The sequence below is a fragment of the Idiotropiscis lumnitzeri genome, chromosome 15 (genome assembly GCF_059441095.1).
Source record: "Idiotropiscis lumnitzeri isolate Australia: NSW breed Sydney's pygmy pipehorse chromosome 15, RoL_Ilum_1.0, whole genome shotgun sequence".
In the NCBI taxonomy this organism is placed as follows: domain Eukaryota; kingdom Metazoa; phylum Chordata; class Actinopteri; order Syngnathiformes; family Syngnathidae; genus Idiotropiscis; species Idiotropiscis lumnitzeri.
Genome location: NC_142405.1, coordinates 12721571 through 12741282, shown reverse-complemented (window position 1 = coordinate 12741282; position 19712 = coordinate 12721571). Strand labels below are relative to the sequence as shown.

General features: G+C 39.5%; 2 protein-coding genes across 16 annotated transcripts in view; one reads left to right on the top strand and one right to left on the bottom strand.

Moving 5' to 3' along the window:
* Positions 1-550: 550 nt before the first annotated feature.
* Positions 551-4572, top strand: pex12 (peroxisomal biogenesis factor 12). The gene is made up of 4 exons (XM_088317224.1): positions 551-755; positions 1148-1301; positions 1848-2383; positions 3971-4572. Exons 2-4 carry the CDS (start codon positions 1179-1181, stop codon positions 4356-4358), a joined length of 1047 nt encoding a protein of 348 aa, XP_088173350.1. The 5' UTR covers positions 551-755; positions 1148-1178; the 3' UTR covers positions 4359-4572.
* Positions 4573-5746: 1174 nt separating this feature from the next.
* Positions 5747-19712, bottom strand: part of hdac5 (histone deacetylase 5) — a 53334-nt gene continuing 39368 nt past the window's right edge. For 11 of the 15 annotated variants that reach the window (XM_088316257.1, XM_088316256.1, XM_088316263.1 and 8 more), the window contains 14 exons: positions 18530-18663; positions 18303-18423; positions 16677-16726; positions 16483-16590; positions 16340-16395; positions 16150-16237; positions 15757-15876; positions 15013-15110; positions 14645-14763; positions 14394-14527; positions 13777-13858; positions 13492-13672; positions 12242-12277; positions 5747-12164 (listed from right to left, as the gene is read on the bottom strand). In XM_088316257.1, the coding sequence (XP_088172383.1) occupies positions 12125-12164; positions 12242-12277; positions 13492-13672; positions 13777-13858; positions 14394-14527; positions 14645-14763; positions 15013-15110; positions 15757-15876; positions 16150-16237; positions 16340-16395; positions 16483-16590; positions 16677-16726; positions 18303-18423; positions 18530-18663 (1367 nt within the window). In that variant the 3' untranslated portion in view covers positions 5747-12124. Of the gene's footprint in view, positions 12278-13491; positions 13673-13776; positions 13859-14393; positions 14528-14644; positions 14764-15012; positions 15111-15756; positions 15877-16149; positions 16238-16339; positions 16396-16482; positions 16591-16676; positions 16727-18302; positions 18424-18529; positions 18664-19712 lie in introns of all 15 variants that reach the window. The other 4 variants (XM_088316254.1, XM_088316264.1, XR_015846601.1 and 1 more) reach the window with 3 other exon arrangements.

Genomic DNA, 19712 nt, shown 5'->3' with positions numbered 1-19712 from the left:
CTCAATATCTGTGTTTTGGGCGTCAATTTAATATATATATATATATATATATATATATATATATATATATATATATATATATACACAATGCAATACAACTTTATTTGTTAAGCGCATTTCATAACAGTTGCAGCTGTAACCAAGTGCTTTCCAGAGAGTTAAAACACAAAGTAGCAATAATTCAAGACAGTGAAAGCAGTAAGTTAAAATACAACTTAATGATACGAACATATATACAGTTGCGTCGCAAGCAAAGGAATGAAAAAGGGTCCTTCAAGGACTTTTAAAAATGATGTGTCATATAATTAAATACGTATAGTGTTGTATATCATTGTATGCGAGCGATAAATATGAGTGTACGTATCTGTAAATTCTTATTCTTATCGTCATCATCAGCAAGGATGATGATGATGATGATGATGATGATTATTATTATTATTATTATTATATTTGCGTTTTTTATGTTGCGTGCTTTATATGCTTTACTGTTAACCCAAGATAGTGGAACGTTTAAATAAAGTTTTGGTTTAAAAAAATTCGTAATGCGGAAGTAGTGGTGTTTTAGAGCGATAACAGACATCAAAGCACGGTGATCAAAATCGAACGATTCTGTCTCTGTTTCCATCTGAAATGGACAAGAAGTGTTTTAAATGACAAAAGTGCCATGTAAACAAATCTCGAACAGACGCCGAGGACCATCAAAGGCGATCAAAAGTTCTTGTTCATTTTCCGCTAATATTTAGCTGAAGTCGACGGTAAGGAAAGTTTTCATGTTTTACTTCATTGAATGACACGAAACGATCATTTACTACCTCGTGTTTTTTTTGTTTCTTTTTTCGAACATTTGTCAAAATGCATGCATGCACAGTTTCACTTGATTTCGTCAGTTTTTGTAAGAATGAAGTGTCTTTTGGCACTTTGAATTAAGTTGTGACGTGTACCTGTACTGTTTAAAAAGCATGTGAAATCCTTTCTGTGAGCGGATCATAATTCTGATAACTTAGAGGTGTCGTCCGGTATAGAATTTTCTTCTGAACACACTTTAACACCACGCACAAACCAATGCATAGAGGTTATATGGATCAATAATATTTATTTATGGATATGACATGAGTCCAATTTGCCTCTTCTACATGGTGATTGACAGGTGCTCACTCAGTTGTCGGTGTGCAGTTGTCATGGCTGAGGCCGGCGCCCATCTGACCTCCAGCTCTGTGCGGGACCAGCCGTCCATCTTTGAGGTTCTGGCTCAGGAGTCTCTAATGGAGGCGGTGAAACCAGCGCTGAGACATGCCGTCAAGGTGAGCCACTCTGTGCTGCTCTGCTTACCTTTTGGCCTTTACATAATTGCTCAACAACGTGGTAAAACTTTGTATGGGGGCTGTTACAATGTAAATGAGAAATTTTGCATTATGAAAATTATTTTTTGTTATTTTGGCTACATGTGTACAAGTTCCTTTCGAGGGGAATTTAACTAAAAATGATCTTTATTATATATTCTATGCAGCTTCACTAGGCTAAACATGATGTGATTAATATTGCATTTGTGGAATATGAATTAAGCACCATTTTAATTCATCTGATGGCATTTTGCCACATGCTGTTGAAGGAAAATGACATCACAGTTGCTCAGGACTCAGGTACCGACTAATGACGACTCAGGTACCGACTAATGACGACTCAGCTTGCAAATGTCACATGACCAAACTCAGATTACAGGGTTGAATTGAAAAGTTAAATATAACTGAACTATGCATACCACTAGAAAGAACCTGTGTACCCCTAGCAGTGTACCACAAATTGAGATGTCATATTTGAGTATTTAGCATCCTTTCTTATTTTCTCAGGTTCTTGCAGAGTCTAACCCGTCCCGCTTTGGTTTCCTATGGCGACGCTTTGACGAGTTCTACCTCCTGCTAGACGTCCTCCTGCAGAAGCACTTCCTATCCCACTGTAGCGCCTCCTTCTCTGAGAATTTCTACGGTCTGAAAAGGGTTTCAGCAGGGCGGGGCCTTCCCATTGGTCTTGGCCTGCACGCAAAGGCCCGCTGGCGTTCTCTTCTTCTCCTGTGCCTCGTGCCATACTTGCGGACTAAACTGGAGGCCACATTTGCACGGCAAAGGGAAGAGGAGGACTTCTCCATACGGCTGGCGCAGAGCAGGACTCAGAGGCTGTACCGGGCAGCCGTGGCCGCCTACCCGTACGTCAACTCGGCTTGGCGGGCTTGGATCTTCTGTCAGCAGCTGCTGTTCGTTTTCGGAGCAGTGCGCACCCACAATCCTTTGCTGTGGCTGGCGAGGGTCCGACTAGCTCGACTCACCGAGCAAGATATCCGAGATATGGAGCTGAAAGCAAGCAAAGGAGGAAGCCCGGCAGGCAACAGGTATAAATCACCAATGTTGACTGTGGGTTTGTGTGCATTGTACACTCACTTTATCGATGGGCAAACAACCCTGAGACGCTACAACTCAATTTGTATAAAAGCCGTTATCATTGCCAATCAAGTCTAACGAGCTGACAAGGTGTATAATAACTTAAGTCACTAATTCTTTAAGTGTGAATTTTGGTAGGTTACGCTTCCTTGCAGATGCGCTGAATCATCTTAAATGAATACCTCTGTCACAGTTTCAATTTAAGATAAGCGTTATCGTCTTAAGGCAGATTTGAACACAGTACTGCTCTTGGATTGGATCTCATTAGCTCCTGCAAGTATACCTAAAGACGTCGATGGTGTGACCACTTGGGGGCAGCAAAAACACGCCTATGCCAAGTTAGCCCAGAATTATTGTGTTGTTGTTTTTTTTTCATATTTACAGCGTTTCTTTTGGAAAAGTCCATCAGAAATACATGCCATCCCTCCATTTTCTAATACTACTTGTACTCATCAGGGTCAAGGGTGAGCTAGAGCTTATCCCAGCTGATTTGTGTTTGGAATATGGGAAGACGCTCCGGGAGAAAACGTACACAAGCATGGGGAGAACATGCAGATTCCACAGGCCGGAGCTCTGTAATAATTATGTCATATGTTAATTAAAAACTATTTAACTATGTAATTATCATTAACTCTTTCAATACCAGATATTTTTTAAATAGAGAACCGCTTGAGTGCCAGACAACTTGGAGCACTCTGAATGTTATTTCAAGGCTCACAGAATAGTGTGTTTTATGACTATGTAAACAGAGCAACAACATTTTTTTAGTTAGCAGCAGTGAAAAAAAAAATCACCTGTTTTGGACCAGAAAAACACAGAAAACAAAGTTTACAGTGAAAAGATGTATTTCGTAGACTTAATTTTATAAGCTACAGTGAGTTTGATGGTAATCACTTTTGTTTTAGTGACACCGCAAACATCTAAATGAAAGATTTATAAATGGCAACAAAATGTGCTTTTGATGGAAAAATAATGTGCTTAACAGTGAATCACCAGTGTAACAATTTAACATGTGACAAACCTTGTTAACTATTTGCACAATATTTAGTAGTTGTAGTAGGGATAGTATTAAGTAGTGTGTGTGTGCATGTGAGGAACAACATTAGGTCATTACTTCTAAATTTAAATAATCTCTGATATAATTTCTCTATTTTGTGACATTATTTGTAGTAGATTGAATATGACAAACACTGATCAATCACAAGCGGCTTATAACGGTCACATTTCATAGGGTCTGTCATGTTTTAGGACTTTACACATTGTTGTAACACAGCATGAGCTCCTCCAAAATAGATCCAATGCTTCCATCGGCTGGCCAGTTATTTACTTATTTGTTTTTATTTTCCCGTCTTAATGATTAAACCAAAGTTAGACAAGACCGTTCTCGGCCCATTAGCATTAAAAAAAAAAAATAGTTGACAACAATGACGTCGACAATATTTCATGTCAATGGCACTCAAAGTAATAATAAAAAATGACGATAATATAATGGATGCAGGTTTTCAATCCAGGCCTCCCAATGTGTTTTGTTTTTGCAGCGCGTTGCAGAGGGCGTGGTGGTTGATGTCACAAGCAGCGAGGGGCGTGGCCATCTCCCTTTCCACCTCCCTCTCCCTGGGGGTCTTCTTCTTGCAGTTCCTAGAGTGGTGGTACTCGTCCGACAACCAGGCCGCTGTGAAGAACCTCACATCCCTCCCCGTGCCCCCGCCTCCTCTCCATCTACTCCCGGAGGATGGTCTGCACGACGTGGCGCGCTGTCCGCTATGCAGGAGGCTTCGCGTGAACGCCACTGTGCTGTCCACGTCGGGCTTCGTCTTCTGTTACCGTTGCATCTACACGTACGTGAAAGCCAACCGCCGCTGTCCGCTCACCGGCTACTTGACCGAACTGCAGCACCTCATCAAGATCTACTCGCCAGACACTTGAGTAACTTGAGGGGACAACCGTGTGCTGAAACTTTTAGTTGTCATCATTATGCCATTGAGACGCTACATTGGTCCATTGAAAGGATACATCATCATCACTATGTGATACTGTAAAATTTCACTGCGTATCTTAAAGATTAATTAGGTGAAATGAGACAGTTGAGTTGCAAGTCCAACCAATCATCAATGTCAATTAAAGATAAATGTTCGTTTAACCTGTTGTATTTTTGTCCTTTTACTACACAAATGCGATGTAATATTACATGTAAATGACATAGGCACTATTCACTTCATCTATCGCTGAAAATGGAACACACAGCAAATCTAAAAACACCCCTTCGCTGTTTGTAAAAAGTTAGCCTTGGATCAGCCATACATGTCTCAAAATTCCCAAGACACAAATATTAACAGTTTGTAATTCGGAAGGAGTGATTTGTGTTTAAGCACTGCAGCGATCACAAAGAGGGCAATTCTTTTTTGTGTTCATGTAACATTAGCTTGAAAAATAATGAACCAGGCTGATTTTGGTCATTTGCATAAATGCGGCTACTTGCATGCAGTAAATAATTAAGAAAAACATTGTCACAAAATGCCATAAAATGAGAATATTCAACCCCTCTTCCCTATTGCTAGTGGATGAGACTTTTTAATGGAGACAGACAGTATGCATTTTACAATATGTACTATAGTCATATATTTAGTAATTTATGAATTAAGGGTTAGCCTCAGAAACACATGGAATTTCTTTCCTAAAACTATCAACTACAAATTACAACTCATTGTTAAATCTGTATGAACACAAGCTTTATAGGGGAAACTTTAAAAAAAAAAAAATCTCAAAAACACGATGCGCCTGAAAAAAAAAAAAAATTAAATCAGCATTGAGACATCTCTGATTATAATTTGCTGTTGACAAGTCTGTACCAAATGTGGCTACTACTTTTATCGCTGTCTGTCCGTTCAACAAATCAAATCCAATGCAGCTCTACTGACCTTTTGACTAGTTTCATACAGGCTGGTCTGGTCACAGCTTGAGAGTTTCAGGAGGAGCATAACTGGGCAGTTTAGTAAATTAGCCAACCTGATTACACAATTCTCAAAAATTCAGAACACTTCACTCATTGACACGTTTACAGAACTAGACAGATAAAGATTTACTTGGTTGTGTAACTTGATCACTTGATGAGTGGGCAGGCATTCAAAGAGGACCGACTACTTGAAACTAAAAAGTCCCTTTTCCGTGATATGTCGCCTGTGGCCTGAAAATCGAGAGCAAAGTTGGGTAGACAGAATTGAACAAAAAACCATGTAAATCCTAAAACATTAGCGGATCATCAGCGCATTCATGTCAATGGAACAGAACACGCATTAAGTGAAATGCAACCAGCAGTCAGTGAATTGCTTTATTGAGTTTCCAGACAAGTTTAACAACAGGCCCACTTAAAAAAGAACAAAAACAACAAAGAAACAGATATTCAGGATCAACATCACAACTTTACAGTGAGGGATATTGAAAATGGGCTTCAACGCAATGTCCATAAAGCCCTGAATGTGAGTGCCAATCACCACGAGAGTCAGCATCCCTTTCAACCAAAAGAAAATCAATTCGACAAGAGAGGGGGGGTGGGGGGAGGGAAAAAAAAAACAAGTCTCATCATCAATATAGTCACAGTAATAGATTGCTTGGATAGCTTGTATTGCACATGTGTACACATATATGCACTTTATATACACGTGAGTCGACACTGGAAAATGTTTTCTCTTAGTTTTTCAATCAACAAGAAGGACAAAAGGAATGTGCTTGTGATCAGTTCCAACTTAACGATATTTGAAAGTTTTCGGTCATGAGCCAGGCGCGAGAAGAAAAAGCAGGAAGACACCTGCCCCTGAAAAAAAAAACAAAACAAAACAGGGAGGTCCCACTGATACAACCTTTTCTGCTAAATGTCCAAATATATAAGTACCCCCAAAGCGACCCTGGCAACCACATGTTAACGAGACATACATGTACACCACAGTATCAAACATGTATAAGAAAAGAGAGGATTAAGTCATGAGCATACGCGTCTGTTCGTGTGTGTGTGTGTGTGTGTTATAAAGTCAGGGACACGCTTTGTCTTGGCGAATGTCAATTCAATGCTTAAATTTCCATCTCTCCATCATGCACAAGTCGGCGTCCCAACTGCAAATTGTGCTTTTTACAGTAAATGGCCTCAGACAACAAAAACACATATGACCATTTTGGCTTGGTTATTTCGAGTGGGGATAATAATAACGTCAGAACAGATTATTTGGAGGGAGAGGGGGGGGGGCAATTTGTTGGACAAGGCACGCATTGCTCTAAAAGTGACTTGTGACTTCGTTTCAACTTGGACTAACAGTGAGTTTATAAACAATTCAGAGGAAAATCGCCATGGAAACTAATCTAAATGGGTTCACGAACACTACTCACAAAAAGTTAGCAGAATGCGATAAAACCGCGAAAGGTAAACTTAATTTGACTTTCTCCAAACATTTCAAAGCACATCCAATTAACTTCTATGCTTTCAGTGACTCTTCCAGTCTCTCTCAAGTTGTATTGCAACATCCAGATGACTCTGTGACACTCTTAAATTAGTTCAGTGGCCACTTTCCTCTTTGAAGCCTTGCAAACGTGCCGTACTGATAATCCATTTTTGGGGGTCGACTTGGGTCACATGAGGGGAAAACGTGAACAGCGTGATGAAGTCGACGGTTTAATTATCAATTGTAACCAAACTAGGAAATGTATTGGTGATTCGTGGATCAAACACCCACTGTAAGATTTGAAACATTGAACAATTGGAATGACATTCAAAACTTCAGAAAAAGTCAAATTAGGTCACCTCGAAAGGTTGCAGTGCATGTTAGGTTCAAAGTGACATTTCACCTACATTTCTGCAAATAGTGTAATTGGGTAACGACTAAATGAGGACATTATACAAAAAGTGAACTGTCATGTGCTATTTTACTCAAATTATGAACAGGGCTCGACCGAGTAATGAGTTGGCCGTTTTAAGTGCATGATTGTGTTAAAAAGGTGGGCAGGGGGGTCGGGGGGGGTTCTGTTTTTCTTAAACCCATGAACACATTACAATAGAAGACAAAGATAATAGTGTTCAAAAACACCCCCGTTAAAAAGAGGCAGATCCCCCCCCCCCTCCTTTCTCTTGTAAACAAATACTAAATAACAAAATGGAGGAAAGTAATGGAGTAGTAAACCCGTTAAATATTCTGGCTGTAATTCAAATACTTATAGTCGTAAATGTTAAGGGGCAAAAATTTTATTTTAATCTTTATACATTTTTGGGTTAGTTGGACGGATTTTGGAATTTTATCCTATAAAATACTGCAATCAGAATAGGCCTTATTAAAAAAAAATCGGTTGGACCCTAATTTTACTCCTGTGTTAGCCCAGGTTAGTGAGTCTACGGAGGATTACAAATGTGGGGAAGTGAACTCAAGTATTTTAATGTTATTATTATTAAGCACAGTTAATTTTTTTTTTTTTAACGAAACATGTCGCTAGGGGTGCTTATGGGAATAACGAACAAAGACGTTCCGTTCATATTTTTGTCAGTTCAACATGATTCACACAAAGGGAAATTAATTTCATGTTAAAGCTGTATAAACTTTATATTCTTGAGTTGAATGAAGAAAATACAAACTTGGAATAGTTAGAAAAAAAAAAAAAAGTCATTGCAACATTTTAGTTTTGTTTTTTGGAGTGTCACAGAATTTAGAGTATATTTCTCTAAAGTGATATGAAACATCTCAAGGGATTAAGTTTTTGTTTTTCTTTGGCTTTTTCGTGCCCCCACAGAAAGGTACCATTGATTGAGCGTCAGGATACAAAAATTACGTTTCCCAAGCAAATATTGGGTTAAACGTACAGCTACTTCAATATTGTTGTTTTGGCGCCTGCTCTGACACAAAGACATAATTTTTATTCCCACAAACATCTATAAAATACCACTTTAGTCTGCACCTTCCTGTTCCTTCTCCATTATGAGTCTTACAACGGGTGAGCCGTTTTTTATTTGTTGTTGCTGCTCTATTCTTCAGTGATTAACTTTTTTTTACACTTTTACGACAGTTAAAAGACTGATAAAAATGTTGTATTAAACTTGGCCTTAAAGCTTTTACGACAGTGACGTTTTGACAATGGGAAAGTTTTGGAACTAGAATAACTTCCGCCAACACTAGTCACTGAACGGGTTTGCGCCTTTTGGGCATTTCTTCCAATACAGTACTAGTGCCTTGCATTGCACTAGTGCCCTTTGTCTTCACGTGTATGACAGTTCTGCGCACGAGTAGAACAACTATGTTACATAAAGTCAAAACTGTGCACTGGTTGACATCAGTGTACAACTACTAAAGAACTAGATGTTAACTAGCAGAATTTCATGACGTCACTAGCAGTACTAGTAGCATACATACAAGAGCAGTTTTGCCTTACAAGTTACATACCGTTGTTTTACCGGTGCGCAGAAATTTCATACTGTAGTAGAAGAAATGTCACTAGTAAGGCATTGGCGTTCTAAAAGTGAGAGGATAAAATTCTACTTGTTAACATGTAGCTTCACTAGTAGCTTCAGTTAAGTGCATATGTCAGTCTGCTGTAACATGTACAGCCTAATAGTTCTACTAGTGCTCAAAATTGTCATACAGTAGTTGTAGACAGTCATGGGAAAAACCTCACTAGTTACTATTGGACAGCTCCCCTGATACAAGTGCGTTGAATTGTCACAATTAGGAGGATATTGAAAAATTGCTCAAACAGCTTCAAACATTGCATTTCACTTTCACTGTACTGGTTTTCTTGTGTGGCCACATTAGCATCCAATGCTGTGAGCCAGCTACACGTTTAATGGATACAACCCAGTCACAATGCAGTACAATTTGGTATCAATAGCCGTCAATGGCACTGAATGAAGCATGTTGGTGCTGCGTTACCATGACAACACTTCTAGATTGAAAAGTTTCATATTGTTGGAATAAATGAGACCTAGAAGCAGTGGCACCAACTATAAGACTCACACCCTACACTGCAAAGATTTGAGGGAAATAAAGTCTGCGTGAGGTTAAACGTTGGATTAGGTTCATTAGTTGAGGATCCTGATCACACATTATAGGTACTTTGCAATATTTTACAACAGTGTGTGGAAACATACGTGCATGGTTTGATTTGGTGACAACTGCAGAATCATAGATGGTAAACTCCTGCCTATTCTCGCTTTGTGGATGCAATGCGAATATCCTCCATTACTTGCTGAAAAACTCATCTATTTGCCATTTTTGTGCTCAAGGCCATGTACTATAATATAAAAATTTGTTTCGGCCCACTTATAAACCTTAATAGGTGGGCTTCAATTACTCAATTTTTTTGAGACAGTGCTCTGTCGCGACTCTAATTATATTTAAAAAAAAATCTTTTTATGTGCCAAAGGTAACATGTATGTAGACAACCGTCTTGTTCAATGTGGGGACCACGGCATTGTACAAATAACAGAGAAGAGCTAAGAAAAGCCAAGAAAAGGTCGAAAATGATCGCTTAGCAACTTGGATCAGAATTAGTTTGCAATAGGTTTAAAGGGAGAGACATTGCATGGTCTTGCTCAGATTTATAAACATACAACAAAAGTAGGAAACAAAATCATAGGCATTAGTTGCAATTATGGAGTTTTCAGCCACTGCTGCATATTGCCAAATTTGCATTTATCAATGATCTCCATATATGTAGTCCAGGCTTGGTCCTACCAGAGGAGCCAGAACCTGCTGTCCACCTCCATTGATAACATTAAAATCATCAACAAGTCAAAAATATCTTCATATAATATACTCATATAAACACTCCAATGGGATAAAACACTGTTTTATCGCAAAATACATACATACACACTGCACATTATATATATATATTATATATATATATATACATATATATATATATATATATATATTATATATATATATTATATATATATATATATATTGGGGCTGTCAAAATTAAAGCGTTAACTCGGGAGATTTCAACTGATTTAAAAAATAATTTGCATACTTTGCAAATATTGTACAGATCTTTCGTGCATCATCATCTCAAAACAAAACGCCCTGCTGAAGTTACCACTGGGCCTTGCAAACCAACACTGCTGGAGTGTGGTGTTTGAGGGCAGGTTTGAGAAATGTTTCCAAGAAAAATGCCTGTTTAGATCATATAAAAAAATCAAAGAAAGCTATTAGAAATGTCTTTGAATTAAACATACTTTATATTTAGTGATTTTGTATTAATTCAAGATAGATCCAAGATATTATTCAACTCATTTTCTCTTCCAAGCTTCACAAAAATAGTAGTTGGAAAATGTGATTAATCACAATCATGGAATTTTTGGGGATTAATTAGTTAAAAAATGTAATCACATGACATCACTAATATATATATATATATATATATATATATATATAGATTGATGAAAAAGGAAAGCCATCATAAAGCTGCCAAAACTTCTCCTAGTACACCATGTCATCTGGCAAAAGCTGAGATACAGATAAAGATCAGAATGTGTCAAAAAGATCATCATATTTGCATTGTATGTATATATATATATATATATATATATATATATATATATATATATATATATATTATAAAAGCATTATAATATAACAGCTCTCAATGAAAACTCTTGTCATTGGGGACTGTTGAGTGAGTGAATCAAATTTTTGCTTGTTCTTTCTGTAAACTGTGGTGCTGTTATTTAAGTATACAAATATCGTCTTAGCATTTCGTCCAATCCCTAAGTAAGCGTTAAGGATGATACATTATGTCTATGTATATCATTTGAAGTCTTCTGTGTTTTTTTTTTTGTTTTTTTTTTAAACATAGAAGTATATATTGATTTAGAAAAATGACTGACACTGTGATGCAAATGTGGGCAACAAGACAGGACACGTTATGATATCAATACAATTATAAAAACAAAAACAAAGGAAAAAAAAACCTCCTGCAAATTAAAAAAAAAAAAAGAAAAAAAAGAGGGACGGGGTGGTCATACGCCACAATCCCACGGTCGCCTTTCGAGAGGACGGTTAGAGAAAGAGAGGCGGTGGTTTCAAGTGACACACATTATATATGTCAAAGAATAAATAAAACGTCGTTAAAGCTGGCCGGATCCCAGCCCCCTCGTTTCTAAATGTGTTTCCGACTGTCACAACCTCTCCCTCGTCCTTTCTAAAATACATACAATTGACAAATTAAGGCAACCAGATGAAAAGAAAACTACCGTACAAGAAAATGAAGTGACCAAGTGAAACAACAGCTATATGTGTGTGCGCATTGCTGTGTTCCGTCAGTCCTGATTGGCTGGTTCGTTTGCTGAGGTGCTGCGGTGGTTGCTGTTTATTGTTTCTGATTGAATGTGTTCTAATTGTGTGTGTGCGTGTGTGCGTGTGAGTGGACAAAAAGGCACCTAGATCCTCCTCATCCTCCGTTCATCTTCCAACTTCCTGCTCCATCAGTGGCGAGCCGCAATGTCCAACTGTCACTCACAGATGTGACGACGTGACAAAAGAAGGGGACTCGGTGGTGCTGTGTGCAGGTTCAAAGGAGAGGAGGGAGAGTCAACGTTACACGAGAGGCGTGTCCGTGCTGACATGCCCCTCCTCCAGTTGCTATGGAGACGCTTACAATTCGTCTGCTCCTCCCATGGAGAGAACCGACTTTGTGAGCGCTTCCTCCGCCATTCGAGGTCATCCACAACATTTCCACTCAGTGTGAACGTGTGTGTACCTATACACAATCCATAAGAAGGTAGAGTAGGTGCCAGGAGGAGGTCATGGTGGCATTCGTGTGAGCGTCCTTCTTACAAAACAGGCTCCTCTTCCATTGGCTCCTCTGTAGACCTGCACAGGAGGATACCATAAATTACTGTGATGCAACTCTAAAATATCAATTCCTTTGAGTCGCGACTAATCTAATGTGTTACTTCTTTCAGTGGAGTGCTCTGACATAAGCTACTTTGTAAAGTCACAATTCATTTCTGCAGAGAAGTGAATAATGTTAGTTGGGTGTAAGGAACATTTGACAACACTTGTAACATGGAATGAAACTAAAAATTAACAAATAATTCAGAAGGAGATCCCATAGCCAGATCAAGACTCAGCAACTCACTGTATATTAAAGAATACATAAGAAAGGGGAAGAGTATACAGTGTTTATTGGTGGAAGTGAAGCAGACGGGGACTTTTAACATTCTTAACTGGGAGAGTAACGTCACGTATGCACCATATAATGAAGGGGAGAGATTCATGTGTTCAAATCCTGTCCTCCAAACATACGGATGGCAGCACATTCAATCTTAAAGAGAAAGACTCATAAGGCAGTCTGAGGTCCTCTAATTTAATCATTGACAATAATAACAGCTAAATAAGTCAGGCCAAAAAAATCCGCCTTAAAAAAAAATCCTTTAAATATCCTTTATAATAGCCCGTTTAGAAAGACAGATTAAAAAAATCTAAATAATTACTTATGTTAAGTCAAAAGAGGTTGCCTTTATTTTATTTTTATTTAAAAAGAAACATTATTCATGAATGCGACTTCTGAGGTCTAAACAAAGCTAAGCCACACTACGTTCAGTGTGCGCTCAGCGACTTTACTGCGGTCAAAACAACAGCCCACCACAGTGGAGGGCAGTAGTGTAGCCAGTAGTAAGACTAAGGCACAGCTGTTTTATTAGTGTGCTGAATTGTCTCACAAGGGTATATTGTTCCATGTGATTAAGTCAGAAAAGGAGTGCTTTATTATTCTCTTTCCAAGTCGCCTATTAGAAGAGCTGCATGATCAGGATATAACTCCCATATCCTTACACAATTCCAGTTCACATTTAAAGCGTGAAATATATTCCAAATGGATCTCTAAGGAATTTCCATGTATCAAGAATACTCCAAATTTAATAGGTCACACCTCTTTGGTGGATACGCAACTTTTTACCAGTTACGCAGGTGGGTGTGACAGAGCATGGAAGGGAGAATTGCAAGCGTGCAACGAATTGACTTGAGCTCAAATGGGAGACAATGTACCAAAGATTATACGAGTAGGCTGTCGTTACGCCACTGACCTGCTGGCGTCAGTGATGCTGCCGGTCGAGCCTGACTGCTCAACATCAACACACAAAGAGGCCATGGCACTAACTGTGTCTGCCTCATCCTTCTCTGATTGAACCTGAGCTCCCAGGGGGGCATCCAATAGCGAGTGGTTGCTTGCCTGAGACAAAGTCTGGAGGCAAGACCAGTGTTTACCTAAAAGAGACAGAAACACACAGAGTGAGAGGAAGACATGCTGTCAAATCTAGAGTGGGTGTGTGTGCGTGAGCGTGGGTGTGTCTGTATACGTGTTGACTCACTCTGGATTTCGATCACTCTTTCTAGAGAGGCACAGGCTTTAGGACACGGCTTCTCTTGAGGCCATTGAAATGCAGAGTCACTCTGTGAAGGACACACAGAGGGTGAGTTAATGCATGCATGTTGCTCACCTTTAATGTGTGTGCGTTTTATCTGACTCTAATATCAATGCAATGTCAAAGTGATGATGAAAGGATGAAAAATGGTTAGATATAAAAAAAAAAAAAGTCAAATGTAGTGCCCTGCGATTGGCTGGCAACCAGTTCAGGGTGTGCCCCGCTTACTGCCCGAAGACAGCTGGGATAGGCTCCAGCAAGCCTGTAACCCTTGCGAGGAGAAGCGGATCAGATAATGGAAGGCTGGATTATTATTATTGCTATAAAGTCTAAAATTATTAGTGTTTCACTTTGTTTACACTTACAACATTCAAATGTCTTTCTTTGAATGCACACACTCAACACTAAAACATGTGGGCCATAACAGAATCTCTTGAAAACACAGTTTGCCCTTTTTAGTGTAACATTGTCTTAAATGCTAATGCAGAGTCGTCATGTCATCATCAGGCAGAGATGAAATCAAGCTGATTTTGAAGCGGTACAAGAGATGCAGACTCTCCTACCGGGTCTCCAAGGAGGGCAGAGACGCAGGCTTCTGATGCATCACAGATGGCAGTGAGGTCATGACCTCCCTCTAGCGCCATGACAACACGCCCACCAGCCAGACCCATCAGGAGCTGGGTTAGCAGACCAAAACCTGCCAAAATGTAGCAGTCGCTCAAGCATATATTTATACATGCATAGAGAGTACATCAAATCATTTTTAACATCAAAGTGAAGGGCCGGTCGCCATGGTAACTAGTTTGGAGCTCACATTTTGCAGAGACAATGTAACCTCCGAGAGGAGATTGATGACCTTCCACTGCATCAAAGCCTGCAGACACCAGAATCACGTCTGGGCTGAACTGCTGAGCAATTGGCATCACCACACTCCTGCACACAACATGCACAAAAGCATCAAAACAAGGCTTGCCGCTTAATGTAATCTCAAACATTTTACACTTTAAGCTGCCTGCAGATTAATTAGGTAAATATTAACCATAGACAACAATTATTATGCATTTCTTTTGCGTGAAAGTGACACACCCAAGTGTACTACTTTCTATGGTCTCACAAAGTAGCGTAGCTAGTACATTGTAATTACAAAAACAAAATGGATTTCTGGGCAGTGATTGTGTTTACCTGAAGGCAGTGAGGTACTCAACATCACCCATAGGGGGCTCTACTCCTCCTGTCCATGCTATGTTGACATTAAAGCCAACACCTGCACCTGATCCCACCTGATGATAAAAAGCATAACATTTGAATTTATTAAAGCAACAACCCGGGTTGAGAATTGTATTTTCTAAACTAAGTAACAGTTTCAAAGGAAAAGGGACTGATAATGAAAAATTCACTTGACAGAAGAGGGGAAATATTTTCCGGTCAATTGTATGTAAATTGTAAGTCATTTATATGTAAAATTGTGTGTCAGTTGTATGTAAAACCATTGTCTAAGCACAAAATGAATCGGCAGCTCAAACTTATTCTTTGGTCTGTGGTCATTTATTTGGTTTGTATTATTACCTTTTCTTTAAAAGTACGCTTCCATAGTTCTAGTTTATTGTTATCACCTCAGAAGTGTTACACTGGCGTCTTTTATTGAACTTTCAGGAGACACAATTGAAAATTTTCGCTGAAATGGCACAACGTATATAAATGTCACTGCAGCGTAAAGAGAAAAAAAAACTGCATGGATCTGCAGTGTAAATCCAGTCAGGCTTGCAATGTAAATAAATGCAGTAAAATCATCGCAAGGGAATTAAGGAACATATCGGCCTTCATTTGTTTTCATCCGCTTTTCTGTTATGCTGGACTGAGCACGGAGAATGATTGCATTACAGTCTGGATTTCTAGGAAGATGGAAATCCAGGTTTGTGTGTCTACCTCCTCAGGAGCTCCGCTACCAGGAAAAAAGTTGCCGTCATCGTAGCGATGGAGAGAGATGTAGAGGACGTTGGGGTCACCGTAGAAGGCCTGCTGCGTGCCGTTGCCATGGTGAATGTCCTGCAGTGACAGTGGCAGCCCAGAGTTTAGTATTTATCTGGATGGATAATTTGGTTCTTGTTGTATAACTATGTTTTAGGGGGGGGGGTGATAAGAAACAGGGTCTAAACTGATCAATAGATAACACTGTTTCAATTCATGCACTTTAAAAGGCATTGAAATCATTTTGTTTTACGGTGAGCGAGAGCATAATGCCTGATTAGTAGAGCTACAGTAGCAACAATTAGTGAATGAATTTAGTGTTACTATATGCATATGCGTGAGCTCACTAACCCAGTCCACGATGAGGATCTTGCCAACTCCCAGTTTCTGCTGGAGTAGCTTGCCAGTGATGGCTACCGAATTGAAGAAACAAAACCCCCTGCTCTCACACACAAGTGAGGAGAAGACACGTTAAAATATCCCTCATAAAATCAACTTTGTACAATGGTTTCGTGATTGAAAATCAGACGTATGCACGAACATGGCAGTGGATTCCTCCGCATGATGCCCTGGTGGACGCACGACAGCGTAGCCATTCTGTACAGGGATAGAAAAGGACATGTCTGAAAAATGGTAATGTCCTTTTTAGAAAACAATGTATATCTACGTCGGCTTATGTGTTACCTTCAGTTCCCCTGCTGCCACTCTGAAGGCCAGCTCAATAACAGAGCCCACCGCCATGCGGACAGCGGCAGACGAGTGCATCTCATTCCACACTGTGTCACTGTCCACCTGCAGAGGGCAGCAAAGAACTCCGGTTCGAAAAAAGACACTTGGTGCTTATGATGACCATGAAAGATGCTGGGAGAAAAACTTACCCCTATTCCTCCACACGGAAGAACAGCATACATCTTCTGGCTGATTGGACCTGAAACAAAATGTATTGGTGTACACAAGAGGATATTGAGGAAAACGCTATCACAGCAGTCGGGATCAAATACAAATACAGTGATGCCTTGAGATACAAAGTGATGCATCTTGAAGAGTAGTTTAACATATGAGGCTTTGCTTTGACCTGCGATAAAGTTTTTTTTAGACGTGAGCCCTGTATGGTGGCAGGGAACTCAATTCAACCCACTTTGGAACAAGCAGTAGTGTGGCAAAAACAATCGGCTTCAAGCTGTTCAGTGACACTCTCAAATGAAGCTGAACTGTTAAACTACACATACAACAATTTTGTAATTAAAAAAGAGCATAGCTCTGCTTGTATTTAGTCTGTTTAGCTCAATGGTGTCAAACTAAAGGTCCAGGGTCCAGATCCGGCCCATCGCATTATTTTATGTGGGCCGCGAAAAGCAAATTACAACCTTATGTTTCTTACTAAAATACCAAAATTGTCAACATTGAGCTATTGCCAGCATTTTTGCTGCCAACACCCCCTTTTAAAATATCTGTAATCATATTTGAACAAGCAGTTTTCACTGGCCTCTGATTTCAAAACTACTTATTCATCAATTTGTTGTACACTGTATATGTAATATAGTTTTTACATCAACATAACCATTACTATGATGTGACCCGTGACAAAAATGAGTTTGACACCCCTGGCTTAGTTTAACGATAACAAACAAGGCAAAATGCCATAGATGGGCTAACGAATAGCATTGGTGTCACAGCATTATAACTAGGGCTGGCCAATAACGGGGGGAAAAAAATAATCCTGATTATTTTTGATTGATACTGAAATCACAATTAATAAACACAATTATTCCTTGATTTTAAAACTTTGTATGTATTCAGCTATCAAAATTGATTTTTAAATGCCACTTGAAAGAATAAAAAGAACATAAATTAGCAATAAAAATCTATAAATGCAAATAAATACCCATAGTGCATTCCTTGGCCTGTTAGGAGCAGTGTCATGTGGATTGTGCATTTACTAGAATTAGAATTAGAATTAGAAATCCCTTTATTGTCATTGTACTCAAGAGTGCAACGAGATTAGAGAGCTCCCCTCTCCAGTGCAATACAACAATAATACAGACAAATATATAAATTAGATAAATAAGAGAGTGCAATGGAAAATAATAACTAGAGGTGTTTGCTAAAGCACATCTTACTGAGCCAGTCATGAAACTATTTTTCGCGTGTTTCTATGTTTGCATTAAAATGTCCATCAGGTGGCAAGAGCAGCCACGAAAAGAAGGAGAGGCAGAGTGCCCAGTGAATTCCAGAACAAAATACAGCAACTGTTAATCTTTCATATTTGATTGAATTATTTCCTTACTTTATGTTTTTATAATGTGAGATATTATATTCTATTTACAAAAACAAAGGCATCCCAAAATATTTTGAAGGGAGGAAGGGATATATAATTGGTATTTAAATTCCATTTCAGTGAGGAAAGATGATTTGAGATTGAAGTGTTTTGAGTTAGGAGAGCGGTCACAGAACGAATTAAACTCATATCTCAAGGCACCACTCTAAAGCCGATAATTTTGTACCCAGTAGTTTCTTGTGGTCCAGTTTATGCCGATTCAGTGGACTGGTTCCATAGAGCAGAGTGTGAAACTCGGAATGGACAGTCTGGATCTCATCCAGGGAAGCTTTACGCCCACGAATTCTCTGCTCAGACACAAACAGCGAGAGTCTGAGAAAGCTTTCTGCACACTTACACTTGACTTATTTTAGGCGCAAGTGTGTGTCGATGTCCATGTGCATGTGTGCCTACCTCACAGCGGCCCAGCAAGCCTGTCTCCTGCAGCCTGGACCAGATGCTCTGCACTCTCCCAGCATGCTCTGGGTGGATATGGGCATTGCCACAGACACACTGGTGCTTTAACATCAGACTGTCATAAACAAGTCCTGGAGGAAGCCGAACAGAATAAGAAAGCAACGTAAATGCTGTGATGTGAATATCCCATCACATCAAATAAAAGACACGAACAGTGGATGCTGTTATTGCTTTCAGTACAAATAGAAGAGAGCGGTGGAATAACTACAAATGCAGATATTTACTATATGTCTTTTTATCCATCCATCCATTTTCTATAATGCTTGCTCTCGTTAGGGGCACGGGTGAGCTGGAGAATAACCCAGCTGTCGTTGCGCAAGAGGCGGAGTACACCCTGGACTGGTCGCCAGTCAATCACAGGACTTAAATGGACAAAAAAAAAAAAACCTTCACACTCACATTAATATGTATAGAAAATGCAGAGTCCTAACGACGGATGGGTAAGTATGGGCCCATATGGGCCTTGTTTCACAGTATCAGGTTCTCGGGAAGGATTCCAACACCAGCCCCCAATACTTAAGGCCAAAAAAATCGGACATTGAGTAAGTCTTTCTTGCTAATAGCAGGTGCTACACTGCGGTTTGACACATCAGTGAATCATCATGAAAAGACAGTCTGAACACTGCGGCCTTCCCCTTTAAGGAGTTTGCATGTTCTCCCTGTGCCTGTGTGGGTTTTCTCCAGGTGCTCCGGTTTTCCTCCCACATTCCAAAAACATGCATGGTATGTTGATTGGCCGCTCTGAATTGTCCATAGGTGTGTTTGTGAGCTTGGATGGTTGTTTGTCTTCTGTGCTCTGTGATTGGCTGGCAACCAGTTCACCCTGCGACCCTTGTGAGGAGAAGCCGTTCAGATAATGGATGGAAGGATGTACCGTAAGTACAAGTGGTATCGGTACTCAGTCTGTACTCAATACTAAAATAAAAGTGGCATGTTTTTGGAATGTGGAAGAAAACAAGGCAGACTGGCTAACCCCTATTCACCATGTCAGATATGTTTTAATCACGTGAGGAACAAAAACAGTTGTCAGGAATGTTGACGATAAACCCACATACAAAACTTGAAACAGAATATCTCTTTTCATCGGGATTATTTTCCCATTTCCTGTGCATGCTGCTTA

Excerpts from the sequence above, each read along its gene's own strand:
- pex12 (XM_088317224.1), top strand. The coding sequence starts at position 1,179 with ATGGCTGAGGCCGGCGCCCATCTGACCTCCAGCTCTGTGCGGGACCAG. Across the intron at positions 1,302-1,847 it reads CGCTGAGACATGCCGTCAAG|GTTCTTGCAGAGTCTAACCC; the intron begins GTGAGCCACTCT and ends TTATTTTCTCAG. Across the intron at positions 2,384-3,970 it reads GGAAGCCCGGCAGGCAACAG|CGCGTTGCAGAGGGCGTGGT; the intron begins GTATAAATCACC and ends TTGTTTTTGCAG.